At 47.9% G+C, this 27997-nt stretch overlaps 12 protein-coding genes across 12 annotated transcripts; 4 read left to right on the top strand and 8 right to left on the bottom strand.

Annotated features, from left to right (window-relative positions):
• Positions 1-159: 159 nt before the first annotated feature.
• On the bottom strand, positions 160-861 carry FIESC28_06212 (uncharacterized protein; the record flags this gene model as incomplete). Its single annotated transcript, XM_031160356.1, has 2 exons — positions 160-657; positions 712-861. The coding sequence occupies 2 exons, from the start codon at positions 859-861 to the stop codon at positions 160-162; spliced, it is 648 nt and encodes a 215-aa protein (XP_031015602.1).
• Positions 862-1341: 480 nt separating this feature from the next.
• On the bottom strand, positions 1342-2049 carry FIESC28_06213 (uncharacterized protein; the record flags this gene model as incomplete). Its single annotated transcript, XM_031160357.1, has 3 exons — positions 1342-1346; positions 1609-1958; positions 2009-2049. 3 exons carry the CDS (start codon positions 2047-2049, stop codon positions 1342-1344), a joined length of 396 nt encoding a protein of 131 aa, XP_031015603.1.
• Positions 2050-2601: 552 nt separating this feature from the next.
• Positions 2602-3749, top strand: FIESC28_06214 (uncharacterized protein; the record flags this gene model as incomplete). Its single annotated transcript, XM_031160358.1, has 3 exons — positions 2602-2744; positions 2790-3517; positions 3568-3749. 3 exons carry the CDS (start codon positions 2602-2604, stop codon positions 3747-3749), a joined length of 1053 nt encoding a protein of 350 aa, XP_031015604.1.
• Positions 3750-3804: 55 nt separating this feature from the next.
• FIESC28_06215 (uncharacterized protein) lies at positions 3805-5197 on the bottom strand (the record flags this gene model as incomplete). Its single annotated transcript, XM_031160359.1, has 2 exons — positions 3805-5033; positions 5083-5197. The coding sequence occupies 2 exons, from the start codon at positions 5195-5197 to the stop codon at positions 3805-3807; spliced, it is 1344 nt and encodes a 447-aa protein (XP_031015605.1).
• Positions 5198-6015: 818 nt separating this feature from the next.
• Positions 6016-9979, top strand: FIESC28_06216 (uncharacterized protein; the record flags this gene model as incomplete). Its single annotated transcript, XM_031160360.1, has 6 exons — positions 6016-6344; positions 6392-7375; positions 7428-7921; positions 8438-8894; positions 8945-9557; positions 9605-9979. The coding sequence occupies 6 exons, from the start codon at positions 6016-6018 to the stop codon at positions 9977-9979; spliced, it is 3252 nt and encodes a 1083-aa protein (XP_031015606.1).
• A 204-nt stretch (positions 9980-10183) lies between these two features.
• Positions 10184-11484, bottom strand: FIESC28_06217 (uncharacterized protein; the record flags this gene model as incomplete). The annotated part of the gene is made up of 4 exons (XM_031160361.1): positions 10184-10207; positions 10264-10536; positions 10583-10866; positions 10914-11484. 4 exons carry the CDS (start codon positions 11482-11484, stop codon positions 10184-10186), a joined length of 1152 nt encoding a protein of 383 aa, XP_031015607.1.
• A 624-nt stretch (positions 11485-12108) lies between these two features.
• On the bottom strand, positions 12109-13780 carry FIESC28_06218 (uncharacterized protein; the record flags this gene model as incomplete). The annotated part of the gene is made up of 4 exons (XM_031160362.1): positions 12109-13043; positions 13092-13145; positions 13192-13421; positions 13476-13780. 4 exons carry the CDS (start codon positions 13778-13780, stop codon positions 12109-12111), a joined length of 1524 nt encoding a protein of 507 aa, XP_031015608.1.
• A 568-nt stretch (positions 13781-14348) lies between these two features.
• Positions 14349-16203, bottom strand: FIESC28_06219 (uncharacterized protein; the record flags this gene model as incomplete). The annotated part of the gene is made up of 6 exons (XM_031160363.1): positions 14349-14767; positions 14812-15101; positions 15148-15386; positions 15432-15491; positions 15539-15918; positions 15966-16203. 6 exons carry the CDS (start codon positions 16201-16203, stop codon positions 14349-14351), a joined length of 1626 nt encoding a protein of 541 aa, XP_031015609.1.
• Positions 16204-17011: 808 nt separating this feature from the next.
• On the top strand, positions 17012-20169 carry FIESC28_06220 (uncharacterized protein; the record flags this gene model as incomplete). Its single annotated transcript, XM_031160364.1, has 7 exons — positions 17012-17574; positions 17856-17864; positions 17939-17988; positions 18257-18365; positions 18433-18598; positions 18648-18743; positions 18787-20169. The coding sequence occupies 7 exons, from the start codon at positions 17012-17014 to the stop codon at positions 20167-20169; spliced, it is 2376 nt and encodes a 791-aa protein (XP_031015610.1).
• Positions 20170-20459: 290 nt separating this feature from the next.
• FIESC28_06221 (uncharacterized protein) lies at positions 20460-21481 on the bottom strand (the record flags this gene model as incomplete). The annotated part of the gene is made up of 2 exons (XM_031160365.1): positions 20460-20997; positions 21057-21481. The coding sequence occupies 2 exons, from the start codon at positions 21479-21481 to the stop codon at positions 20460-20462; spliced, it is 963 nt and encodes a 320-aa protein (XP_031015611.1).
• Positions 21482-21908: 427 nt separating this feature from the next.
• Positions 21909-25394, top strand: FIESC28_06222 (uncharacterized protein; the record flags this gene model as incomplete). Its single annotated transcript, XM_031160366.1, has 1 exon — positions 21909-25394. One exon carries the CDS (start codon positions 21909-21911, stop codon positions 25392-25394), a length of 3486 nt encoding a protein of 1161 aa, XP_031015612.1.
• A 35-nt stretch (positions 25395-25429) lies between these two features.
• On the bottom strand, positions 25430-27978 carry FIESC28_06223 (uncharacterized protein; the record flags this gene model as incomplete). The annotated part of the gene is made up of 4 exons (XM_031160367.1): positions 25430-26483; positions 26530-27281; positions 27327-27777; positions 27821-27978. The coding sequence occupies 4 exons, from the start codon at positions 27976-27978 to the stop codon at positions 25430-25432; spliced, it is 2415 nt and encodes an 804-aa protein (XP_031015613.1).
• Between the last annotated feature and the right edge of the window lie 19 nt (positions 27979-27997).

Below are 27997 nucleotides of genomic sequence, written 5' to 3' on the forward strand. Positions count from 1 at the left end.
ACTCGTATTAGTTATGATTAATAAACTCATATTGTACCAAAGAGGAAAAGCCGAAAGATCCATTTACCACTACATTTCCATGATACTATGTACTAGACGTTAGCGAGTTATGAACAGAATAGAATCCAAAAAGTATCCGAAAAGCCAATCCTGTCCATCCTAGCTGTCATTGCGAAAGTTTTCCAATTTACCACTGCAACTACCACCACCACCAGCCTTACAAGCATGGAACTCCGGTGTAACTTTCTTGCGATCACATCCAGTAATACCAAACTTGTAATAATCCCCGTACGCCTTCTTCTTAAGCATAAGAGTTCGCTTCATTCCAGCACCGGAATCAAAAGGCAAATCCTCCCAATAGATATCAAAGTTGGTACATCCATACACTGCATGCGGTACATTATCCTTGGCTTTCTCAAAATTGTCCTTGCAGGTCCCGCGCCAGATGATGATGGATTCTCCCTTCCTGCATTCGTCTCTGTCCGGGAAGTTCACGGTGACTTGGCAGGAGTGCTCGCAGTAGACCATGCACGGTTCGTAAGCGGGCCATCGTGTATCGCAGTGATTAATCCGTCCTATGTCTTGGATCTCAACCCAGGGTATGGGGAGCGGGGGTCGAGGGGGCTTGGGCGTGAGTGCATCCTCAGCGTCCGCGCGCTATTAGTGTGTGTTAGTATCTGGTAGAAGAATAGCTTGAGTTGGGTTGGGTACCGCTTGAGCATCAGCTATTTGCTTTTCCCTGATTTGCTTGCGCGCCCATTGGTTGAAAACATCTGTCCCTTTCCCCAGATTCATGTTGGGGATTGGCTCAGAGGTTAATCCCAGGTTCATGTTGGCAACACCTCCCACTTCCATGTCCATGTTGGTGATTGTGTTAGAGGTTGTTCGAGTTGAAAGACTCGTTCCGTCGTTGTTTGATAGCTGTGCGATGTGCTTGATGAGTGTTGAAGAAAGAGGGAAAAAGGCAAGTGAGAAGGGTATGGGAGTTTATAAAAGTTATGTTATGGTAAGTCAATAAGGAGCTGCATGTAACAAATGGCTGGTTATGCTTGACGCGTAGAACTTTTGTTTCTCGTATAAGACTTTTGTGTCTCGACGACATCGACTGAGCTACCAACCCCCTCTTATTGAGTTGTCAACTAGTCGTCGTGATGCGCCAAATGCTTACATAACTGGGCATTAAGAGATTAGACCATGCCGCTTGCCATCTTCTTGGTCGTCAATTCTTCTGATACTCTGTGGCCATTGCCTACATCACCACCTCATCTTGCCCTGGAAATAGAGAGTCATTGACTAGGAACAGGGTTTTCATTCGATCGTGTTGGACAAAACAGTTAGAGTTTAGACTAGTCCCGGTGAGTAGCTAGACAGAGTCCAACGAAAGTGTGTATTGGAACAAAGCCGAGATGTACACCGATTAATGTATGTGACATCCAAGCCTGGTTTCGTCCCTGCAGCATTTCAACTTCCTCCCACTGCAGCTACCACCAGAAACCATGCATGACTTCGCACCACCCTCCAGCTTAGCAATGCTACGATGACAATTTGTGACCTGAAACCAGCAACGGTCACCCTCACCCCTCGCCATATTCTTTTTCCCCTTCTTACCCTTTTTCTCAAGGGTAATATCGCGCGCCCAGCCAGAACCATGAGGCATAGGGTGGGTCCCCCACCAAATCTCGTAGTCGGTACAACCCTTTGTTTCAAACTTCCTACGAAACTTGCCATTTCTGAAGTTCTTGTAGCAGGTGTCGGACCAGATGGCGCTGCTGTAACCCTCGCTGCATTTGGGGTCGTCGAATTGAAAGGTGACTTGGCAGGCATGCTCGCATTTGCGGATGCAAGGGGTAAGACCGATGGCTCGTGGATCGCAGGGATTCTGTTGGGCGATATCTGCGAAGTGCACCGTCGCGTTTGCGATATTGGGGGGTGGCTGTGAGGGTATATTAGTGACGTAACTGATGGGACGGATTGGTTTTGGCTAGGTACATCAGGTTTTGTGTAGTACCTAATGAGGTCCTCTATGATGTTGACAAAAAGCTTTATCATGTTGGCGATTGTGTTCGAGGTTGTTTAGGTTCAAATAATTGAATGTGCTGTTGTTGTTTGACGGTTGTGGGGTGTATATGCTTGATGAAAGTTGAACAAAGAGGGGAATGAATAAGGAAGAATAAGAAGAGGATCGTAATTTGTGTGAAAGCTCATGTGTTAGGGCATGCTGAACAGGCCACGGTAGGTGTAATGATTGGAGTCGCGATGCTTCAAAGAGAACCTTATTATCGTGAACCTGGCATCTCTTTGGCTACATTGTTTTTGGTGTTGTTCCCCTCTTCCTGAGTCGCCGTCTTCATATCTATGATTATCTAATGTGGCAAAGAAAGAGAAAAAACGTCGTGTCATGTTTCTGTTGGCCAATTCCTCATACTCTGATACTGCTGTAGCCACCACCGACATGTTCACCTCTTCTGATGTTGAATTGCCTTGGCCAATCGGCAAGCTGCTCGGAGCGGCACTTGACTCGGCTACCAATCAGCTCCACAACCTCCGGACACTTAAACCCCGCCAGCGCCCGTGATAAACGGAAATAAGCACTCCATCATCATGACTTCTGTACCTTCTGTCCAAAAAGCGGCACTGATTAAAGAACCTGGCGATAATGCGAAAATTATAATCCGACCAGATATTCCCGTTGAAAAACCTCAACAACATGAGATTCTGATCAAGCTGGAGTTTACAGGTCTTTGGTAAGCAAATGAGGATGCGGTTCGTCCTTGGCTAATACCCTGTAGTGGTTCGGAAGTTCGTGCTGTGTCGGGATGGGGACCGTATGATCCCATTATAGGACATGAAGGTGTCGGAACGGTTGTTCAGACTGGAAATGATGTTGATACTGGGATGATGGGTAAGAGAGTTGGTGTCAAATGGCTTTACAGCGCTTGCGGGACTTGCCGTATCTGCAAGAAAGGTTATCACAATAACTGCCCCAAACAGATGAACACCGGGAAGCATGTTCCTGGAACTCTAAAAGAGTATATGATCGCTGATGCGAGGTATGTGACGCTAATCCCGGATGGCATTCCTGGTGAGGTGGCTGGTCCTCTGCTGTGTGCTGGGTTGACCATGTCTGGAGCTGTTTCGAAAGTTGAGGGATATGCTGAGAAGGGCGATTGGGTTGTCATTTCTGGCTCTGGAGGTGGTCTTGGACATCTTGGCGTACAGATTGCCAGTAGACTCAAGGGTCTGCGAGTCATTGCGATTGACACCGGAGAAGCGAGGCGGAAGCTGAGCTTGGACAGCGGGGCTGAGCATTTCATCGACTTCAAAGCTGAAAACGTGGAAGAGAAGGTGAAGGAGATCACCGGGGAGGGAGCTGCTGCTGTGTTGGTGGTTACTGCCTCACAAGAGGCTTTTGTTCAAGCCCCAAGTCTCGTCAGGAACATGGGAATTATCGTCACGATTGGACTGCCGAGGAACGACTTTAATATTCCTCTCTCTGCTACCATCTGCTCAGCTAAAGGTGAGTAACCATATATTTCGACGAGTTGACTGATAGCTGACAACGTATAGACCTCACAGTCACTGGTGTAATGGTAGGAACAGAAGAACAGATGGAAGAACTTCTGCAACATGCCTTGGCAGGCACAATAGTCCCAGCAGTCAATGTCCTCGACTTCGACCAAGTTGGAAACGTCATCGAGGATCTCAAGAAGCAGCAAGTCACCGGCAGAGTAGTGGTCAAGATCCCATAGAATTGCATTGTTCCGCCCTAAGCGTTGTACCTTACCCTCGGTATCTTATCCCATCCTAGTTATTGAAAACCTTATCATTGATAGCAACAACCAAAGCAACATACTCCATACTATCCAAGTAATCGATATAAACAACATTCGGGAACGAACTTTCGCTAACTTCAGGCAACAACCTCGTGAAAAGCTCAGGGTTGCAGTCCTTGGCCAAAAGCTTAATTGGCCGGAGTGTATCGGTGACACTTCCTGCGAAACCTCGCACACTACCGTCCCACTCGGGGACCTGCTGCGTTAAAGTCCACGAGAGTAAGAACATGCGTTTGTCGTTGGAGGACATGTGATGTTTCATCTTTTCGATTTGATCGGCTACCATCACGTCTGTTTCGTCTTTGTTGGCATATTCGTTTCGGATGTTGAGTTGCCCTGATTTGAAGAAGCCTTGGTTGAGGTAGTCACCTAGACTAAGGCTGCCCCAGTCCTCGATTACGCAGACCACTGCAGCCTTGCCGTTTCCAATGAATTCATCAACTTTGACATTGGAAAGATTGTTGGCTTTGGATTTATCGTTCATGATGAAAAGGTTGTTCAGCTTCTGAAGCTCTTTCATCAGATTGTGCCATTCCTCTTTGTTGAACTCTCGCCACTCCTCGACATCTGACTGTAAAGAGTGGGAGAAATTGATGATGATCAATTCACCGTTGTCCTTTGTGAATTTGTTTACACCGTCGATGATGTCGGCGATGTTTTCACCGCGCGCTCCGACTTTACCGGTGTAGTGACCAGTGCACCATTTGCCCTTGTAAATCTGAGGACGAATGTCAAAGTATCTGGCGCCCTTTTGAAGTTGTCCATAAATATCCTCGCACTGACAAAGGACGTACGGATCGATAACACTGACGGGTACAAGCGAGTGCGAAGTAGTCGACATGCCAGAATCATGCGTTCCGAGAAGACAGATCTTGGAGAGGGGGAGATGTCCGATTGTCTTTCTGCACTGCTGCATCCAATCCATAGGCGGGTTGGACGTGTGGAATTCCTCCTTTGAACCGGAGAGGACCCAAGTGAGACACTTATCATGGCGCCATCCAAGATGAATCTCCGAACCGCGGGCGTTTCCGACTGATTCAAGAGAGTCGAGCTTCACCCAGATACGCTCGTCATCGTCTCGGACGTGAATAGTGAAGCTACATCCTGTGCCTTCGAGAGTGTACTTTACCGAGCCACTAGTATCAGAGCGCTTCTTAAACGCGCCTTGACTGAACTCGATGTATGTTCTAGGAACCTTGCCTGCAAATGTGTCAATTGAGGTAAATGATGGAGAGAGGGTAAGATTTACCTGCTTCGATGACTTCCGGAAAATCCCAAGATTTCATTTGATAGCTCATCTGGTCCGACCGTTTCCAGCGGTACGGCGTACCGTTGGTGAGAATCATGTAACCGCCTTCGCCCATTTTGCCAGTCTTTCAATCGTCTCTTCACACTTAATTGCTTCAAATGGAATGTGTTGAAGGGAGAAATCTTGAGCTGCCATCTCCTCTGATTGCGCAAGCACAGCCTCATAATACGAGACTAAACTCATTTCGTCGCTTGGAGCTGAAAAGAAGGGTAGCTCCGTCGAATCATAGATCTTAGAGCGAAGCAAACCCCGCTCCTGGGCTGAGGGATCCTGGTTATAAAACAGAGGTTGGCTTGGCGGGGCTGATTTTTCACCGCCTGCGATATTTGGTGGTTTGGCCGGTCTCAGTCTAGGGTGAGGTTATTCAGCGGGAACGGCGCTTGGAGAATATCGAAGCGCTGGGTTAGTGACAAAATGTATAGTTTAATAGTAGGGTCGATGGATCGAGTATCTAGAAAGACTCAACGTTCATGTCGAGTAACCCGACATTATTCGCTTTTGACGTCACATCTCAGGCAGTCAAAGGATTCAAGGGTGCGTGTCTTGGCAGTATTTTGGCCAGTCATTGAACCTGTTGGTTCGACCCTCGTTACCAGCAGGGGCAGTAGCCTGTTTATGTTGATGAAGATCATTACTATGTCCTATACTAACGCCCCGACGGGTAGGAGTCGGTGCTTATTATATAGTAAATGAGATCCGGCAGAGCCTTGTTCCTGTCAGATGCTTATTTCTGACTTATTCCTCCCCCACACAACGCCCAAGCCACGTTATCTCCGGTCGGGCTGTAGCGTCATGATTTATTAATAAAAAGAAATTGTTTCCAATCGCTACGATAAGAACGAAATGGCATGCCATAGTTTAACCCTAGTTTTAATGACAGGCAGCCTTCTGTCAGGACTGGCACTTGCCACCGGCCATCATTTCTTCTACGACTATCTCAATGACAGAATTGTTGAAAGCCAGAACCAACAAGAGTGGTTTCTGCGCATTGGAACTGGAATGGCGTTTCTCGTAAGAGCATTGTTATCAGCAGCCGTCGGCATCGCATACACCCAGATACTTTGGCGGACACTGAGATCGAAATCTATCACCATCGAAGGAATCAATTCGTTATTTGGTGTTTCGCACACTGCGTGGGATTTCACGGCTTTGGAATTGTGGACAGCTGCTCCAGGACTTGCTATTGTAGCCATGATAGCATGGTGAGATGTCCAGAGTACCTTAGCGATCGCTACTAACGTCCATCAAGGGCTCTCCCACTTATTGCAGTTATCACGCCGGCTACATTAAGTATTGAGATATCTTCCGAGACGAATGTAACGGTCGTCCATAGCTTTATTCCAAGCATCGATTACGGCCGCACTCTCTGGTACGGTAGCTTCGTGCAAGGAGGTCTCACCATCTCGTCACACGTCATCAGGACTCTCCTACCAGTGGCAACTCTAGGCGCCATCCTCCCGATCGCCGCTCCGTTTCCCAATTCCTCCTACACGCTGGAATTTTACGGGCCTACAATTTCATGTGATAGTCCCCAGAACGACTCCTTCAGAGAATCGATAGAGAAAATTATTAACAGCGACACAACGGATGGGGACTACATGACATACGTTAGCTTTGTCCCAGTTTCAGAGAATATGACTTCCTCGGCTTCCGAGGCAGGCATATGGAACGGCGATGCCATAGAGGGGTTGCTGCATGCGTTGAATGACACTCTGGTTTATACGACGCCTGCCTTAGACTTTACCGCCAATATCACAAATGGAGACCGGGGTGGTAACCCAGCGACTTTCTACGTCCTCGTCCCAGATAGACCATCTGGACATGCAAACAGGACCATCGAGTGCCAGCTCCACAACGCGACTTATTCGCTGAATATTACTTTCGACAACGGTTTACAAGACATAAGATACAAGACTAAGCGACTGAACGGGGTTTCAGCCTACGATACCAGACATTGCTTTCCCGAGCCCACTAGTCATTGCAATCAAACCAATGCGTACCTCACCCTCATGGCGGCAATGGGGGATATGTTGTTCGGTACTCAACGGTGGTCTGGTCGGATGCATCGGACGCGAATAGCTCATACTGTTCTCGTTGATTTGCCGGATATGAACTATAACTATCGGGGCTACGAGAAGCCAAAGTCTTTGATTGGCAATTTGTCATTGTCTGATGCGCTTGAGCAGATGTTCGAGAACACGACGATAAGTCTGTTGAGCAACTCTGAATTTCTGTAAGTGCATACTTACATCTCTGCAGGATGGCTTGTTGACCCATATTTCTAGACAAAACGATACCACCGGTCCTGTAACCCGCTTTTCTGCACAGAACGCCTTCTCCTACGAGCCCCGCAACCTTTTTATCGCCTATGGGATAGGTATACTATTTTCTTTGATCGTTGTGATCTTTGGACTGTTGTGTATCAAGTCTGCCTCTGCATCGTACACGAATAGCTTCTCGACCATCCTGCGGACGACGCGGAATCCTGAGCTTGACGCTGTCGTGCCTTCTGCAGAGACTTCAGGCGCAGAGCCTTTGTCAAAGCATCTAAGCAATGTTCGGCTGGTTTTGAGACGGCAAGGCAACGGGTTGGAAGTCAGCGATGGTCAATCTACTTTCTTCGCAGTGGATACGAAGCAAGATGATATGAAGGAGGAACGAGCGGAACGTCCGACTGAGTCTTTGCTTAAGCCGGACAGGAGGCATCCAAAATCGGATGTGGATGAGATATCAACTACGCAAGAGGGCTCAGATGTTAATCTGAATCACAACAAGGACGGTAAAAGGGAAATCAGTCACTTGTAACGACTAAGTAGCAAATGGGCAGTCATGATCTAAGAATTCTACCCAGCCCTGCTAGTATCTCCCCAATAATAGTGTGCAATACCCCAATCAATCGTTGAAACAATACTCTCCAGAATCAACAGGTTTTGTCAAGCCTCGTTTCTACTGAATCAGGCTAGAATCCCCACCTGAACCATTCTCCTTCTTACCGCTAACAAATCGCTGGAGCCAATCTGCGACCTGCATTGGTTTTCATAATTACTTACAGCTCTCCAGTGCTGATCTCTCTGTTAATGGCCGCATTAGTTGATTTCTCGCAGGAATCAGCCTCCAATCATAAGCAATGTCGACAGCAGGCAGGGTGAGATCAGCCCAAAGTAGGCTGTGCCTGGAGGCAGCCATTGAGGCGGAGGCATACAATTCGGCCTTTTAAACCCCGCATCTGACTGGACCCAGATCTGATAAAGTCCCAATTATTCCAGTTTCTTTAGAGTTTTTGAATCCTTGACAGCTCGAAATCCTGGACTAGCTATCATGGATCCACTTTCTATCGTTGCTATCTTGGCAGGTGTTGTTGAGGTCGTGAAGACCGGTACTTCTCTTTCAAAAGACCTACATCGTTTCTACGCCTCAATTCAAAATGCGCCTCGCGAGGTACTTGACATAGTGGCAAGGTTAGCCGATCTCTCATTCATTCTAGGGGAGCTACACGACTTCTTAGAAAAGAATAAGGACCTATGCAAGCGCCATCTCTTGAAAATCATTATTTCTACGATGGACAGAATATCCGCCATCCATAAGGAGCTCAAAGGTCTCATGGATGGTCATGCAACATTGCAGAGGCTTCTGTGGGTATACAACAAGCCTGAAGTTCAGTACAAGCTCAGCGTGATCGAGAGTCATAAAAGTGGTATTCAACTTATACAGAACACTCTGCTTCTAGCAGCGTTGACGAGAAATGAGAAGAAGTGAGAACCACAAGCCATGCAACAGCCAGATTATCACTGACAACACTCAGATCAGGAAAGGCCAACAAGAAGGTCAAGCCCGCCGACAAGCATGGAAAGAAGAAGAAAGAATCCAAAATTGCACACGTTCGACAACAAGCAGAGAACCTGACATATGCGTCGTCTAATTGTATCACGGAGCTTTCAAACCAACAGCGTTCACGGTCTGATGAGCCCAGCTTGGAACTACAGGACAGCGAGATCGCTGAAGGTGACGAGAAAAACAAGCTGATACGGTTTCGAACTCTGGACAAGCGCCCCGACGATACCGCGACTTGGCTCTACAACCTAGTCTTCGAGCCTTTGGCCCAGTCAAAACAGGACCCTAGCTCTCAGAGCACCGAATCCACCGATATAGGTGGAGGCAGCTCAGAGATCACCATTGGCATACCTGCAGAGTTGCAAACGGCTATATACGAGCCCGGAGTGAGCTCTTATATCGTTGACAAGCTATTGTCTGACTGGACCATTGAGGAAGAAAACCTTGAAGATCCAGGGACTGAACAGAGTGCGATACAAGAGACCAACGATTGCAAATGTCACAAGGGAGGAAAACAGTCCATCACGTTCAACGCAGTTGGGCAACAATTCACATTCCCATTCCATCTTATTAGAAAATGGAAGGTCGGTTGACACCACAATACAATTGCACTCCAGCTGACAAGGACCAGGGCATGGAGCAGAAGATCAAAGAGGCACTTGGACGGCATGATGCAATTGGCCAACAAATCTTGAACGGCCAATACGACGTTATCGGTCCTACAGGCAGTATCATAATGCCCAACTGCTGGAGGTTCCTTATAGAGCCTGGTATGGACATTTCATTGACAATACCGCAGATACCAAGTAAGGGTCGAGCGAAACCGTCTGCAGACCTTCAACCTCAAACTGGCAAGAAGGTCAAATCACCTAGAATAGTGACCATGGATCCGGGAGTGCTCAGCACTGAGCGAAAGCCGACAGAGAAGGCAAAGCCTGCCATTCGGAGTAAGGCGAAGACTGATCCCAAGGATTCTGGGGCCCAAGCAAAGAAGGGAAAACAGTAGGTATGAAGTTGCTATAGGAGTTTAACATTGGATCTGGTAGTTGCAGAGATAAGTGAAGACAACAAAAGTCTATAGAGTTGTTTCATCTTGCAGTCCGGCCGGTTCATTCGCGGCCTTAACAAGCCATACTGGCACCCGATTTTACTATCCTGTAAACCGAATCGAGCACCGATCTATCACATTCGTTCTCCTTCATAACACAGCCTATTCAGTCCTTGGTTGATAGGGCTGAAATCGATTAGCCTCTCCATAATCACAGTCGCCAGACGTTCAAGTTTACTTACCAGTGGTTTGGGTGGAGCATCGATCCACGCAGCCATCTGATACTGCTGGTGATCCGCTGGCGTCCACGACAAATCATACTTGACCGGCTGTATGTACTGAGTAAAGTTCATAGGAAACCCCGGGTTGTAAGGAGACGCTTCATGAATCTCCTCGATCTCTTCCTTCGAAAGTTCGATACGGAGTGCTTCGGGCATAGCTTTGATGTGTTCAACTGTGTTGACGCCGACAATGGGGAAGACGTAAGTCGTCTGGTGAAACAAATATGCAAGGGCCTGTAGATGTTAGGTCTGAGTATCATGCGGCGGTGATATGACTTACTATAGCTTGTAGCGTGGTTCCTTTGCGGGCAGCGATTGCCTCTAGTGCTTCGCTTGTTCTCAAGGCAGTCTCTGAGGGCTTAATGTCAGGTGCATCTGGGTCATCTTCCCTTGCTTTGCGTTGTTCAGCTGTAAGTAAAGAGCCGCTTCCCAGAGCACCCCATGGAATCACAGCTATGCCTTGGTCCTCACACATGTGAATGACCTCTCCCTCCATATCACGCATGGCTGCATTCCAGTTTCCTTGGTATACAGAGAAAGGTGTCAGCCCGTGCTGTCGTGCATCTAACGATATCAGCCACAAGAACAAAATGATTTCGGTCAAAGCTTACAAGCGTTGGCCTTCATAACGATCCAAGCCGGGGTATTGGAGATGCCGAGATACAGAACCTCTCTCGCCATGACGTGCGTATGCAGCGCTCTCATCACCTCTTCCACAGGCGTAGCAAAATCCCACCAATGGACGTAAAGAATATCAATATAATCAGTCCTCAGCTTTTTCAAGCTATCGCGAACCGAAATATGCATACTCTTAGCAGAATTTCCGGTAAAGTTCGTCTGAATAGGCTCTTTCTCACGATTATACGCCCGATAGCCAGCGGAGTATTTGGTAGCGATTACCATTTGGTCTCTAACCCCACGCTCCTCCATCCATTGGCCAATCAATTGTTCAGATTGCTCCGAGTTGTAGAGATTAGCAGTGTCAATAAAGTTACCGCCCAACTCGTAGAATGCGTCGAGAAGTTTGAAGGGATCTTCGTTTTTGCCAGTGTAGAATTTCCATGCATTGCCAATGCTGATTCCACCTAAGCAAATTGGGGATACTTTGACGCTTGCCGTGGGGGAGAGAAGGCGATGCCAGCCGAGCAACGACTTGGGCTTGGGGGCAGTTTGGAAGACCATGATGGGTAAAGTGCAGTGAGGTTTAAACAGCTTGAGGATAGAAAGAAAAAAGAAAGAGAAGGGACATGGATTTGGGATTGGCCTGGCAAATATATATAGAGCAGTAACACCAGACAGACTGACTCTCGTCAATTGAACATTCGCGCTAATGCAACTGGCTGACTGTGGATAACAGCCGGACGCTCTAACCAACTAAGCGGCGGGCTAATTTATGCAACCCGCTGACACTATGACGTTCGGAGGTTCACCACGCGTGTACCAATTACTTCTACGGGGTTATAGTGAACTTTTTGGCATAGTTCTATCTTCATGGTACCATACTCTTTTTGCGACATGCAATTTGTGGCCTTCTCTTGCCACCACTCTGTCCCTTTTCTATGCAGTGTAGTAGACGTGGGCATGTCGCGAAAGAAGCATGCCAGCCAGCTCACAGTTGCTGAGACTTGATCATTCATCCATGTACTTACAGGATCCTTCACAGATACTGCGACTTGCATGGTAGTATTGGGCGAAGCCAAGGTCGACATACTTGTAATTGTATTTTACTTTATTGACACAATACACGAGGGAAATAATCTCAAACGCCTTTTGTTTCCATTTGCTGTCCCACACTTATATGCACATTCATCGTCGTGCCAATCCGACATCAAGACCCATAGGCTTCCTCAAGAATCCCTCCCGAGTCTCCATAACATCCTGTCTCAAAATAACATCATATCGCTTAATCCAAGTAGCAGCAATCAGTCTCATCTGCATCTCCGCTAAATTCCTACCCACACAAGACCGAGGCCCATAACTGAAAGGAATGAAAGCATTCTTCTGCTTATCCGTCAAATTCTCCCAGCGCTCTGGCTTGAAGTCATCAGCATCAGGACCCCAAATTTCTGTTGAATGGTGGATCGTGTATGTAGGAACGCTGAGGACTGTGCCAGGTCCAAAGTATCGTCCGTGTAGTGTAACGCCTTTGTGGTTGGGAGGGACTTCGCGAGGAAGCCCGATACCGGAGGGGGAGTGAATACGCAGAGTCTCGTTGATGCAGTAGCCGAGGTAAGGAAGATGCTTGACATCCTCAAAATCAGGAATAGCCTCTCCCTCAGGAACAGCAGCGGTAATTTCCTCATAAAGCTTCTGCATAACACCCGGCGTACGAACAACATGATACAAAAGCGCACAAGAAGAGTTAGAAGTAGTATCACTACCGGCAATAAGTTGTGTAAGTGCCTCAGCGGTAAGTTCATCACGACCAAGCGGTTCACCCTTTTCATCGCGACCTTGCATGAGACGAGCGAGAAGATCCTTTCGGGTAGAGTCGCCGCCGCGTTCGAGACGCTCGCTGACGCGGGCGATGGCGATGCCGGCTAGGTTTTCGACGGCTTGGAGACCTTGGCTGAAGAAGGGGTCGGGGAGATACTTTGCGTAGGGCTTGAGTTGGGGGAGACAGCCGAGGGTTGCGGAGACTTCGCCTCTTCGGTTCATGATTTCGACGGCTGGGGCGTAGATTGTTGGGCTGGTGGGTGAGACTTTGACTTCTGCGATATCTGCACCTGAAGCGAGCATGCCTAAATAAAGTCAGTCTCCATCTCAACTTTATCTCATGGTTGACTTACCGAATGGCTTTCCAAAGGCCAAATCAGCGATGATGTCGAAAGCAAGAAAGTTGACTAAAGAGGTCAGTAAGATTCGGAAACAGATTGAGGGTAGTCATACACCAGTTCAGACAGTCAACGCGTCCATAGCCATCGCGCTCCTTATTAGCAGAGATGCGATCCCACTGCTTAATGAAGATCTCAAGATTCTGACGAATATAAGGCTCAAACTCGAGAACAGACTTGGGAGCAAAAGTATGCGAAACAATCTTTCTCTTGCGAGAATGTTCAGCTCTGTCGCGTGTGTTGAAAAGACCACGACGGATAGACACGAAGGTGTCGTAAAAGTCTCTATCATCAGGTTAGCATCCCCAACTCAATTTTGCTATGCGTAGTAGGACTCACGCCTTCAAGAAACCGTTTCCGTGGCCATAGATAGTGTTGATAGCATCCGCATCAGCAACACTAACATGATTAGGCGCAATCCTAACCAACACACCCAACCTCTTATGAACCTCATCAACAATTTCATATCTCTTTCCTCTTCGACATGTTGACAGGAGCCAAAGATTGCTGAACTGTGCTGGGAACGGGGCGGGGATGCCGCGGAGATCTTTGTTGGAGATCCAGGGGAGGATGTACCATGCGACGACTCCGACGAGGAGGGCTACTGGTGCCCAGGGTGAGATGAGGAGTTCTGTAAGAGCCATGATGGATGATACAGAGGAATGGGAGGTGAAGGGAGGGAGAGGATGGGGAGAGTATTTGTATTGTGTCTTCGGATAGTGGCTGATCGTCAATGGGTCTGGATTGCCCCAGATTATTTACCCCAGAGTGACCATTGATGGCTTCCGAGGAAGGATTTCTCCACATTATGTGCTCGGCACTTGGCGTTTTTGGGGATGTTATTGGTCAGATTGATGGCCGCGAATCCGTCTTAGACCCGTTTGACCTGCGCTTTGATGCTCATGCTTCAAGGCCATATCAACACAGCTTCGGTCGTACTTCTTTGCTCTTCCCATTACAAAGGTCCTGAGAGATCATTCTCATTCAAAGCACAGGCTAGATAAAAATCTTCTCTTTTTTTGCGGTAATATCGAGCATCTTCTTCTCGGACTTGGTACGTCATTCCTGACTGCTTACTCCAACTCGGATATTCCTCGCATCCGATTGGCTCCAGTTCCGCGGAAGCAATCGGCACTTAACATCGGGACCGAAGCTATCAACCGCCGACGTAACCGGCCACTACCAAGCGCATCTCCATGTCTCTAACCCAATCTAGAAAACAAACAGAAACTCATCATTCATCAAATCTGTCAAATCATCAAAAGCCTTATCCCCCACATTCCCATCAACATCCGCTCCCTTTGCTTTTCTCAACCGATCAGCTTCTTCAGGCGAGTACAAACTGTAATCCACAATAACAGCATCTTTTCCAGCTGCAACGCGACGTCGGCTATGGTCTTTGTTCAAGTAGGCGAGGTACATAGTCGTTACCACGACTAAGCCTTCGATCGCCATGTAAAGAAGTAAATTCCATGATAGACCTCTGTGGTATTCGGGTGCTTCAGAAGGTTTGTAGAGGAGGGGCCCGATTATGTTGCCGAGGGATTGACCGATGAAGAGGACTGATGAGTTGCATTTGCTTTTGGTGTCGCCGGCTGTGTTGGAGGACGACCAGGAGTAGATCAACGGAACTAACCGGTTAGCATTCGTAAAATAAAAGAGGCATGAAACTTACCTATCCCTGGAAAGACGGAGATCATGTAGTATCCTCCAAGTAGAGTATTTCTACCGTCGGGTGTATGAGGCGTTGAAAGCATAATCATACATCCAATAATCGGAAAGATAGCAAGAAAAGCGATGACGGGCCCTTTTTTGTGATACTTTGTCGCAACATAAGATCCACCAACAGTAGAAATAAGCTGGACAATACCAAAAGGCGCATTAAACAGAATAGCCTCAAAAGAGTCAAAGCCAAACGATTTGATGAGAAGAGGTCCAAAAGACCCAACACCACCAGAGGGAACACTGCAACCAGTCAGTAACTAACCGTAACAACGATAGAAATACGTACGAGATGCTAAAGATGAGAGCGAACCAAAGCCACGTCTTCAAATCCCTCATCGTCTCCCAGAAATGATCCCATCGCCACTGTCGAGACATGACGCCTGTCTGGTTCATCCTCAATCGTTCGATAGCGATGAGTTTATCGTGCTTGTCGAGGAATTTGGCTTCAGCTGGGGAATCGGGCATGTAGGAGAATAGAACTGTTGAGAAGCAGACTGTGATGATTCCAAAGGCGACAAAGATGGTCTAAACTGTCAGCACGCGATGTGTGTTAGAGAGTGGTGGGATTACCTGGTATGGTTTTAGGCCAAGAGGGAGTTGGGCAAGCCACCACGTCGCCAAACTTCCAAACTATTATTACTTAGCATGTAATTGTAAAAGGGTAGAGGTAGACTTACAACGCCCGTAAACCCATTCATAGCATACCAATAGCTCATTCTCAAAGGCTGTTCCCGTCTCCTCCAAAACATCTGCGTAATAGCAACAAAGCTCGGCGCAATACTAGCTTCAAACGCACCCAACCAAAACCTCGTGAACAACAAACTATGGAAAGTATGCGCAGCAGCCATAAACGTCAACGTCAATCCCCAAAGCGTTACCATGCATGCTGTGAATTTTCCAATGGGGAGTTTGACCAATAACCATGCGAGAGGGAATTGCGCGATGAGTTGGGCGACGTAGACTATGCTGCTTAGCCATGAGAATTGGTTGCCTTTTAGGTGGGTGTCTTCTATTAGGCCGAAGATGGAGGCGTATGCGATTGTTGCTTTGTCCAGACCTATCCACATTAATATACCCACCCTATCAGTTAGAGAGGGCACTCACCTTGGAGGAAGTAAACTGCCAGCATAAGAGGCAGAACAACCATATCAATCCTCCCCAACACACGCGCATCATCTTCAGGCGTAACTTTAATTCTTCGTTCGGGAGATACACCGAGTCGTCGCATGAGATCTGCTGCTGCACCTTCTGCTGGTCTTCCGCGTTGGGACTCGCCGTCCATGTCGAGGAGGCGGTGGTTGTCTGATGACGCGCCTGGATCTGGCGAGCCTAGACGTGACATTTTGAGAGATGCTTATGAATTGAGGCTAGTGGGATGAGATTGAGATGGGGTCATTGAGCTGACGATGTTGGAGCTGAGATGATATGAGATGAGAGGACATGTGTTGAGGTGATCCTGACGTGCAAGGGATGGTTAAGGGATGACGGTTGGTCTTGGCCAATTAGGATCATGATTTCCCCGCGATGGAGCGTTAATAAGCAATCGCGCCAAGATACAGGGTAGTTGACGCGAAAAAAAGCATGACATTTACCACTGTTCGCTCTACGCGTCACTGTGATGTTTGCTGGAATTGCTGGATAATAGAGCGTGGGTGCAATTATCTTCCTGCGTTTCCATGATTGATTGGTGATACCGATCATCGAATGGTGGGGGCTTTTGATAGGTAATGGCGTGGATTGTTCATTCGTTAACGGTCAAATCTTCAACGCGACGTCATAGCCCAACGAACTAACTTTTCGACCGTTGCCAACGCTCTAAAGCCACGCCAATTCTCCCTTTACTCTTCGTGTCTATACACAGCCAGACTTGAATGAATCTTGAATATTGTCCTGCTGTAATACCCATCGTACATCGTGATGACAATGACTACTCAATTATAGCATCATAGCAATAATCCTGCTGAAGACATACACGTGTATGTACGTCATCCGCCACCCCCACTTGTAATCTCATAAAACAAGCACAACTCCAAACAAGATTTCCTAACAAGCCACATTCCACTCTTATCACTCTAGTGCATTATCAGCACAGATTCATAAATAAGATACCCTCACCAAGCCTCACCTATTATACCCCTGTCTTAACATCCATGAACGAAGCACTGGGTTCAATCTTCTCAGGCGCAATCCCCGCCCAATTCATGTCTTCCTCCGAAAAACCCCAAGATGGGTCCCCATCCGAATCCTCATCCGCAACAAAAGACCGCATCGTAAAAGAAATCCACAGCCGCGTCGAAGAAGCAAAAAATCTACAAGAAAAATCAATCGAACTCCACGAAAAAGCAGACAATGAATCCGATCCCGAAGAAGCAGAGAATATTCGATTTGAAGCAAGACAAATCGATAAGAAAGCAGCCAAGCTTATGAAAACTGCTGAACGACTTGAAAAGGGCTGGTTGCAGGGCGGTGCCATGGGGACGGGGATAGGTGCTGGTGTGGCGAGCGGACTAGGCATGGGTGTGGGAGCATTGTTGACGGGTGTTGTGGCTATTCCTACTGCTGGGTTGGGACTGTTAATTGGAGCGGGGACAGGACTTGCGCATGGGAGTTGGGTCAAGTTTACGGATGCTTTTAGTAAGGAGGAGACTGAGGGGATTGTTAATGAGGCTACGGAGGAGGCTGAGAAGATTGCAAAGGGAGCTGAAGAGAAGAAGTAAGTAGATGGGGGATCACGGGAAAGGATAATTGCATAGCATGGTTATGGTTCTTCAATCTTTACTGTTTACGAGTATTCAATATGCATAAGTACAAGGTAACATGGATCTATATGACACTGCCTGTATCTCGCGTGAATCACTACCGAAGTCTGACACATTTCGTTCCATTCCTCCGTCCGCGGAATCTTCCGCATCTTCAGTGACAATCCCACCTCCAACGGCCTCTTACCCCATCCTCTCTAGCCTCCCTCATCCCCGCTAATCAAACTCAGTTCAGGGTCGAATGGTACGTTAAATATGGAGCCACTTGATCAGATAAGATGCAAAGCCTCTGATAATCTCTCATCTTTTACGTGATAGTCTCTTGGCAATCACTCTTCTCTTGACTGCTCTTTGGTCAGCGGCCGACAGTAAGTTTAACCGACAATCTTAAATGCAGGGATCAACAAAGTCTTCGTGCCAAGCCGTGCTATCAATCAGCTATTCTTACCACGATGAGAAAAGATCTTCGTGATAATCCTGGTTTGGGTGGGATAAAGAGGGATAAGCACCGTTCCGGGGATTTGGTTGAGGGGATTATTGGCGAGCTATAACAGTTGGTCAGCCCAGTCCTACAGAGAAAATTTGTTCCCCAAATCTCCGTGGTCATTCTACACCAAGTGACTGTCAGAATGGTAGAAGAAACGCATCGCGACGCCGAAGCGGCAGAAGTCGAAAGACCTCGCTTCGCAAATGAAGCCCTTCGTAAGCTATGGACAACTAAAACCCTCGGCATAGCAATTGGCTGGTCAGTCATCACACCACCCTATCACATCCTACTCATCACATTTCACAGCATCGCTAACAGCCTCCAGTCTTCTGTTGATGAACTTCTTCATGAATCTAACAGTCTACACACAAAATGTCTACGAGCCGTACGCGACGAGTCATTTCAAGGCGCATTCTCTCCTAGCCACTGGCTCAATCGTCGCGGGAATTGTGAGGATTGTTTCATATCCGCTTTTGGCCAAGCTTGCAAACGTAAGAGATATTCTGGTAGGCAATTGTGGATGCGTGCTAACTGGTGCAGCATTTTGGTAGACCGCAGGGGTTTGCCGGTGGTGCCCTCGCCATGGCTATCGGAAACGCGATGTATGCATCCTGTCGCAACGTCGATACCTTCCTGGTAAGTCTCCCCATTCTTCACATCACCAATGCCAACATATTAGGCTGGTACAATCTTTGACGTACTGGGCGACTCAGCTTGGAACATCGTCCAACAGATCTTCATAGCAGACATAACCTCCCTCGTAAACAGAGGTATCCTCTTCACCCTCCCCGAATCCCTCTCCGCGATACCTACACTCTACGGCGGAACATATCTCGGCGAGCATATACTTCTAAACTCTTCTTGGAGATGGGGATACGGTATGTGGAGTATTATTCTTCCCGTTACTGCGATTCCTACTATTGGGATCATGGTATGGATGAATCGACGTGCCAAACGTGTTGGTCTTGTTGCTGAGAAGGTGTCTTTCATGCACGGTGCTCAGAGTGGACCTTTGGGGAAGGTGAAGCATGTTGGAGTCCAGTTAGATCTTTTCGGTGCTTTACTTCTTGTTGCGGGTTTGGCGATGACTTTACTCCCCATGACCATCGCAGGACGCAACAACACCGATCGCTGGAGTCGCCCATCCTCCATCGTTCTCATCATCCTCGGTGCTCTAACCTTCATCGCCTTTCTCGTCTGGGATGGCAAGTTTGCTTCCAACCCCATCATTCCTTACCGAACAATCCGCGAACACAACGTCATCGTTGCTTGCGCATCGGTTATTATTATCGCTATGTCGGATAGTATCTACCGGCCATTCCTTTCTAGCTTTTTGCAAGTTGCGGGTCATTATTCGCCTGGTGCTGCGACGCGAGTGGATGATGCGCAGCGTGTGGCTTATAATGTTGGTGCGCTTGTAGCTGGTTTGTCGCTCAAGTTTATCAAGAACACGAAACCTCTTATCATGGTTGGAGTTGTCTGCATCATCTTGGCTGCTGGGCTTCCGATTTACCTAACAAACATTTCTGGCACACATATAGCTAGCGAAGCTGCCTTCATCACCACAAAGTCACTCCTCGGTGTTGGTAGAGGCTTTACTCAAGTGCCCCTCCAAGTATCCCTCCAAGCCGTTCTCGAAAACGAGCAAGTCGCCATCGCAACAGCCGTCTACCTCTCTTCCCTAGGCTTTGGTTCCAATCTCGGTGTAACAGTCAGCGGCGCAATCTGGAACTCCCTCCTCCCCCGCAAACTCATTGCCAATTTCGGTCAAGCCGAAGGACGCAAGATCTTTGGGTCTATCGTCGTTGCGAAAAACTACACAATCGGTAGTGCTGACCGAATCGCTATTGATGAATGTTATCGGGAGACGCAGCAGACTCTTGCTATTGGATCTGTGTGTGTTTCGGGGTTGTTGCTTTTGATGGTTTATCTTGTTAGGAATGTCAAGTTGGGTGAGGAGGATGAGAAGAGGGCTGCTAAGGCGGATGAGGAACTTGCTTGGGCTGTGAAGCAGAGGGAGACTGAGGGTGATGGAGCTGTTGAGGTCGGTAAGAAGGAGTAGAGGGGAACTGTTAGTTTGGTGCCATGACTGTCTTGGAGTGGTTCTATCACTTCGTTCTTCGTATACATGAAGCATTGATGCCACTTTAGAAGTGCTGGCCGTGCTTACAATTAGAATAGAGTAGAAGTAACTCCATTCATTACCAACTCCCAACCTAGTAACATTGTTGAAATGAGGTTAACTACTCTGGTCACTGCTGTGAGGACAAAGGAATGAAGAAAAAAGAAAGCCAACATCTCAAGGACTCTAGACTGGGGCCTGACCCAGACACCACACCCCGATCCATAATCCTAGATTTCCCAGGAAAGACCTTCCTCGTCAATAACCGTTTGAGGTCTCGAATTGGAGCTCTGAGCGGTTTCTGGTCTCTGTGATGTCGCCACCCTCGCATGCATGGAATTGATATCAATATCGTTCGCCACTCCAGCTATCGAGATACTACGCTCGTTTGCATATACATTCGATATGTCTTGATCACGATTTCTCTCACTCACTCCCACATTGAAAAATCCACTCAGTGCAATGCTGCGATTATTTGCCTTGACGCCGTCGATTTTCTGTTTGGTGCGTTCGGATACAGCAGCTTTGAGGGCTTCTTCAGAGATTCGTTGCACAGCATGGATCATGGTCTTTTGTCGTTTCATCTCGTCAAGCAGAGCTTGTTTATCATCGCTCTCTTCGAGCGACAGAACTGGCTCTTCCAAACTGACCATGGCATTTTGGTCATTGCGTGCTTTGTTGATTGTTCCATTGAGGCGGCCCTCCAGAAGAACAAGCATTTGATCCCCAAGTTCTTTCGGCATCGTCTGCTGTCGACAAACTTTCAGACTGAAGGGTTATCAGCAAGTCTGCTACAGCCTAATGTAAGGATACGGGGCAGAACTTACTAGCTCGCGGTTTCTAGTGTGACATTCAACATCTTGATGCCTTGATTCAATTGCTCGTTCAGCGATCGTATTCGTCCCTGACGAAGTATCCCAATCTTGGCATTGTCAAGTAAAGACGTCTTCTCGTCGCTGGAGTGTCGCGTCCAATGGGTGAGAGAAACACTGAACTCGGTGCAGGCCCGATTACAGACTGCAAGGGCGTCCCTGATCTCCGGGCAAAGTATTAGGTCTGTGGGTTCCTCTGTGATTGCAAGCTCCAGCTTTGACAGTAGCGGCTTCAGCTGATGGAGTCCTGTCTGTATTGTTCTGATTGATTCTGGGGCATGCCGAATATTTTGAATGGTGTCTGATAGCAACCCGACACCCTGGCCCGTGACACCAATGATGCCAACGATTGAGGCGGTGATACTCAGTGGATCTGCCATGGTTCAGAAGAGGGCAATTACAGGTGGGTTTAACACTGCTACGACTTTGGCAAACAGATCAGGTTTTAATGTTGGGGTCTTGGAAATTACAAGTGAGAGGTGGCGGTTTCGCGATCGTCAAGCTAGGCTCCAATGTCTCACCAATGTAGGCTATGTCCAATACCAATCACGCTTTTGTAACTTCCTTGCTTCTATTTTTGTGCGCTGAAAATCAGGCTCTGTCTTGGAGGAAACTATTGGTGCTGGAAGCGACGATCATTGTTGCACAATCTTACACGCATAAGCCACGTCTGGGGACGGCTCAGGTGACCTGTAGAGCCAGCAAAAGCTGGAGCTGTTTTCAAAACGCAGATCTTGATACTTTTATTCTGCAGTCGCGGAAAGAATACAGCTCTAACACCCGCAATCTGCGACGCTGGTCTCAGCAATGGCAACACAGGTTCCGCTGCCAGTCGATAGCGGCGAACCCGGAACGAACCAAGGGATTCACAATGTCTTGGCTCGGGATCAGAGTGTATCTCTTGCTGGCACGTACCACGACGTGAATATTACGATTGGAGATGTCCAAAAAAGTGAGGATCACCTATCAAACTATAATTTTGGCCCGTCAACATTCTTTTCCGTAGCGACCTTCAAAGAAGAGATCAAACGTTGTCGCAATGCCGTTTTCGTCAGCCATCCAGACATAGACAGAGAAGCCCTGGCGAACGCGAAAGGGAAAAGGGCGGATGGTACCTGCGAATGGATCCTTCAAAGCCCACATTACCAGTCGTGGCTAGCTAAGGAGTTTCCAGTCCTGCGAATATCTGGTGGCCCTGGTAAAGGCAAAACTGTCATTTCGCTTTTTCTCGCCGAGGACCTCACGACGCGACTCCGAGACGGAACAGACCGTCTTCTGTCGTTCTTCTGTCGATTCCAGGATGCCAGATTCAACGATCCACTAAATGTGTTGCGAAGCCTGGCGTATCAACTTCTAGAATTTAGCTATGATGCTACACTGGTCAACCAGGTCTTGAAATATTTTGAAAGTGAAGAAAAGACACGAGATGTCTTGTCAAATTTGGAGGGCCTATGGAAGATATTGGAGACTCTATTGGCCCAGCAAGAGCTTCCTACGGTGTGGTGCATTGTGGATGGAATAGACGAGTGCGACTCGTCTGAGAATCTCGCAGCCAAGTTCTACGAGTATTGTGGCCGTTGTGGGAATCCAAATGGGGAACGCAAATTCCAGTTTGTCATCTTGGGCCGGAATATTGACGACTCTGGTGTAACACCTACCATTAACCTCGATAAGAGCGACAACGAATCTGTCACGACTGACGTTGGGACTTTCATCACATCGAGTCTGCAGCAACTCGAAATGATACCGCGATTTGCAGAATGTCGCTCTGAGATTACGAAACTTTTGGTTGACAAAGCCGAAGGAATCTTTCTATGGGTTAGCTTTATTATTGCAGAACTCAGCAAGAAACGAACATGCCTCCAGATAATGGATACGGTCAACGCGTTTCCTAAAGGACTAAACGCGACCTTTGCCAGGATGCTGGGCGGAGTCGACCCGGAATACCGTCAAGTCAGCGCATCCATACTAAAGTGGATAACCTTTTCAGAAAGACCCCTTACCCTGAACGAACTGGCAGATGCCACTGCTGAAAGCGTACTGCGAAATCACGATGGGGCCGGCACAGGGGTCGTGGCAGACGTCGTCTTTATTCTGAGACCGCTACTTCAGGTGCACGAAGGAAAGGTTCTCTTTGTGCATCAATCAGCCAAAGAATATTTCACTAGCAGCCATCGGAACTCGGAGGCACCCTTAGAAGAGTACCGTTTTACGTCCAACGAGTGCCAAGGTCCCATCGCCCAGAGATGCTTAGTGGTGCTCAAGGAAAGCGATCACCAAACCAAAAAACAAACACACGATAACAACTATTCTACCATCTCTCCTCTTTTTGAATATGCTAAAGAATACTGGGCCTATCATATTAGACTGTCCGCGACATGCCCCATCGATATTAACCGCTCGTTCTTCGTCAATATGGTATTGAAACAAGATAGCTTCCTCCAAGAGATCTTCGATCCACTCTTTCCGTCATTACATCAAGCATGTGCGTTTGGTATCGTCCGATGGCTTGAGGCCCTTTACCGGCATAATAAGCCGCACTGGAAGGAAAACATCAATGTCAGGCTTCGCCCTGGGCGGTACCGGCTCCCTCAGTTACCATCTAAACGGCTCCCTCGATTACCATTGTCATGGGCAATGGCTAGTGGTGATGAAAGCACAATAAGGTTTCTCCTTAACCATGGGGCCAAATCCCGACGTTCGATGAGAGAAGCATTTTCTTACGCAGCGGAAATTGGGCAACCGGCCGCCGTGCGAATTCTGCTTGAGAGCGGTGTTACATTTCACTACGCTTTCAAGGAAAGGATGAAGAATCAACTGTGGTGCGCCCTGTTGCCTTCGGACTTTTATGAATGCGATGGTGACCGGAAGTCGACCCTTAATCTTCGCCACAAATTCTGTTTAGATCGTCTACATGATTGGAATATACACTGGCTCTACGCGTCCCATACGCTCTTGATCCATGCAGCCTCGCATGGACACAAACCAACAGTCCAGCTTGTTCTTGATCACGGCGCTGATATTGAAGCGAAGGCAGATTGGGGGAATGAGAATGCCCTGTGCGCTGCAGCCTTCGAGGGACGTCTAGATGTTCTGAAGCTCCTCCTTGATCGCGGAGCTAATATCGAGGCCAAAGATGACCGAGGACGGACTGCCCTGTCTGTAGCAGCATCAAGAAGACATCTGTCTCTTGTGGAGTGCCTCCTTGGAAACCGTGCGGATATCGAGGCCACAGACCATTTCGGAGCGACAGCTTTGATGATTTCAATATGGGAGAATAACACCGACATAGTAGGCTACCTCATCGATCATGGCGCCAATATATTTGCCAGGGATTCTCCAAATGAGACCGGTTTGATAAAAGCCATACTCAGAGGTCATATGGAATTACTAGGAGAACTTATTAATTGTGGCATTTGTGCGGACGATGTGGCCCAAAGTAACCGCCCTCTTGCTCTCATTGCCGTAGAGCATACCTCTGAGCGATTGCTACACTTCCTATTCGAAAACGGTGTCGATATCAACAAAAAATGTCCATTTGGCGTCACCCCACTGATCTCTGCCCTCACACTGTCTTGGGATTCAAAAGGCTTTACCATCCCTTCTTTTTGGAATGGGAAGTCATCTGCTGACATCACAGGAAGGTTTCCTGGCCTCTTCCTTGATACCCAACGTTCGCTGTGCAACAGGCCGTCTATCTCGTTTGAAAATGACGCAATGGCAAGAACTTTACTCAGTCAAGGGGCTGATATAAGCCTATGCGGAAGGGTCTGCTTCTATGAATCTCTCTTGGACGATGAGAGAATAGAGTGGGATAGACGTAGAGCCTTGGAAGAAGGAACTGGAGGAGTGGTGTTAGATGCGCCACCAGTCATCTGTGCAGCCAGGCTAAGCTTAGACTGGGCTATCAATCTCTTACTTGAACGTGGTGCTGATTGTAACGCGAGGGCTACGGAGTTATACCTACCAAAACGAAAGGGATTCTATTTCATACCATCTACTATCAGGGGTCGCCGAAAGTACTACGAAGAGATTGAAAGATTTCCTGATATTGGTTGGGATCACATTCCCTCCTGGCCACTACCAAAGGAAGTTTGTGCTCGCCCAGCCGGCTCGGCGCTCGTATATGCATCGATGAGTGGTCATCTAACGACCGTTCGTCTTTTACTTAGCTACGGGGCCGATACGAGCATTGAGGACGGCTTTGGGATGACAGCACTAATGTGGGCGATAAAGAAGGAATTTTTGGAGATCAAGGAGGTGTTGGAGGCACACGATGCTGGTAGGATATAAACTTTTGTATAATAGACATGACCTAGTAGCTATCGTTACAAAGAATTCATGGGCGGACTGACAGAACTGCCATTCTGTCTCGAATCCTCAACGATACCTAACTCATTATTCGCATTTGCCATCATCCCAGCAAAGATATCTCCCATTCCAATGTCCTCAATCTGACCCAAATTATCCGGCGGCGATCCCAACAACTCATATGGCCAAAACGGCACACCTCCAGCGTCATTGAAGAGCGAGGAATCCAAAAGCGGCATGTCGCTAAAGTCCAACGGAGGGATATTCGTAATCTCGCATAACGCAGCCGTTAGATCCACAGGAAAGGGTTGCTTTGGGTTGAAGAAGGATTCCTGGTCGACCATGATAGCATCCTGCGCTTGGGCTTGGTCCTTCAAATCTGCTGATCCAATTCCATTCTCGTCTGTGATGCTGTCCGGTATCAAGTCCTTGTTCATCGCCGAAAACCGCTTCCGTGATTCTTCATCCCCCATTTGCGCAGCATCTGAACTCATCTTTGCGAAGCTCGTCCTTCCAGCTCTCAGACTCGGCGGAAAGTCACACTCGTCCGGCAATCTCCCATTGCTGATACTCATATCAAGCGTCATAACTAATCTCAAGTAATAACTCGGTCGACTCTTCAACATGTCAAGAGCGCTACGCGCTTCAGAGCCATCCCTTTGTCCTGCTAGTTCCACGACATGTCTAATAGCTCGCATGACCCAATCCGTGATGTAGTATTTGTTCTTGTAGCTCTTCATTTGTCTGACGAGGTTATCCACGTGTTGTTGCTTTTGGGAAGTTTTGGGGTGCAGTTCGACGTCGATCATTTGGAGAGCTAATGGGAAGGCTGTGCAGCCGATGCTGGATGGTGTCAGTGAGAGGTGAGGATGAAAGGGAAGAGATGCATACGCTGTCATGGGAAGCCATCTCGATAGACCAAGACGGTCAAACTCGAGGAGGCATTCTGTTACGCGAGATGCTGAACCTTGAAGATCTTCGCTTTGACGACGGAGGTGAACGTCTGATTGAGATGTTGGCACGAGACTTGATCGAAGGATGTTGTAGTGGCAGACTGATAGTCTAGCAGAACTGTCACAGTTAGTAAGTCCTCTAACGTATGGACGAGTGGACTCACTGATAGTACATCTCAATGAGATTCTTGAACAGAATAATGGACTCTGCCATTTCTCCACTCTCGCCTCGCCTCTCCTCCAATGTTCCTTTCGTTTCACCCCAAGCATTATACCATCTTCTCAACTCAATTCCACAGACTCCCGCATCTTTCATCCGTCCACTGAGCATCCAAGACGGATTATTATACAGCACCGCGACAACCATTAAAACATCCGTAAGCACAACACACAACTCAACTAGCTTAGCCAAAAGCTCTGCATGCAACGTCTTAGTCTCCGAGTCATACACATCAGAATTATACAGCTCGTCCGCCAAATCTGCACTGCCAAGTACCGAGCATCCAGAAAAGCTAAAATTGTGAGGCGTGATTTTTATGCTCTGTCTTGACGTAAGTGGAAGAAGACGATCGCAGATTATGCAGCTCCACCAAAGCCGTTTAAGAGTGTTGCGACGCTTTTGGATTTTGGCGACTTCAGTAGGGTTGGAAGGACGTAGAGAACTGTAGCAGTGAGCTTTTGCGACGCGCGCGTAGGATATGGCTATGCCGAGCCAGATGGAGCCTAAAGGTTTGTTGCCGGCTATGCAGCGGGGGATCAGATGTGTGTGGGCGAGGAGGAGAGATGCTTGGGCTATGGCGATACAGGACTTTTCGACGCTGAAGTCGTAGAGAAGCTTCGCGCGGCGATAGAAGGCCAATTTGGCCTGGTGAACGTCTGGAAAGCCTAGTAATTTGATCGTTTCCGCTGACACGAACTTCGCAAGTCAGTATAGTCCCCAGCATCAAGAGTCTTTACTTACTCCAGAAGAAATGAACAAAACACCCTGCAGAACCAACATAGGCATCTCATACTCCACATCCCCCTCCACAGAATTATAAGAAAGCCAAAAATCCTTCTCATTCAGAATCGGGAGCATTGGATGAACATGTAAGAAATACTGTCTCAAAAAATCATCCAGCGCTGCTCTTTGCGGCACGATGAAACACCCTTGGCTGACTAGGAATTGGAGGTCTTGGGGGAGAAGGTCTTTTGTGTCGGGGACTTGGAGGAAGGCGTAGTCGGGATGACATGGTGAACTTGGTACTTGAGTAATGTTTTGAGAAAGGATGGAGGCTGAAGATGAGATTGAACCTGGTCTTGATGCTGCAGGTAGAGGTTGTTGAATTGGTGCCTCAATGGGTTTCTCGGCTGCTGATTCGATTGAGCGTGGTGTTGGCGGGATATTCGGCCTCAGAGTCGGATTGGTCGGTCTAAAAATTAGTTGTGCTCATTTTGAGGAGAGAACAAACTTACATTATGCCATGTCTTCGCTTGAATGTACAAACCTTGTCGTTATGTCGACAATTGACACAAGGACCCGAAGGATCCTCAATGATACACCGAACTTTCCGGGCGCGACAAAGGTTGCACGCCCTTGAGACCCGTTTGCGCGTCGTCTTTGTCTGCTCCATATTGAATCCCTGGTACAAT

Source organism: Fusarium coffeatum, assembly GCF_003316985.1.
Source record: "Fusarium coffeatum strain FIESC_28 chromosome Unknown BRIP53273_contig_134, whole genome shotgun sequence".
NCBI lineage: Eukaryota > Fungi > Ascomycota > Sordariomycetes > Hypocreales > Nectriaceae > Fusarium > Fusarium coffeatum.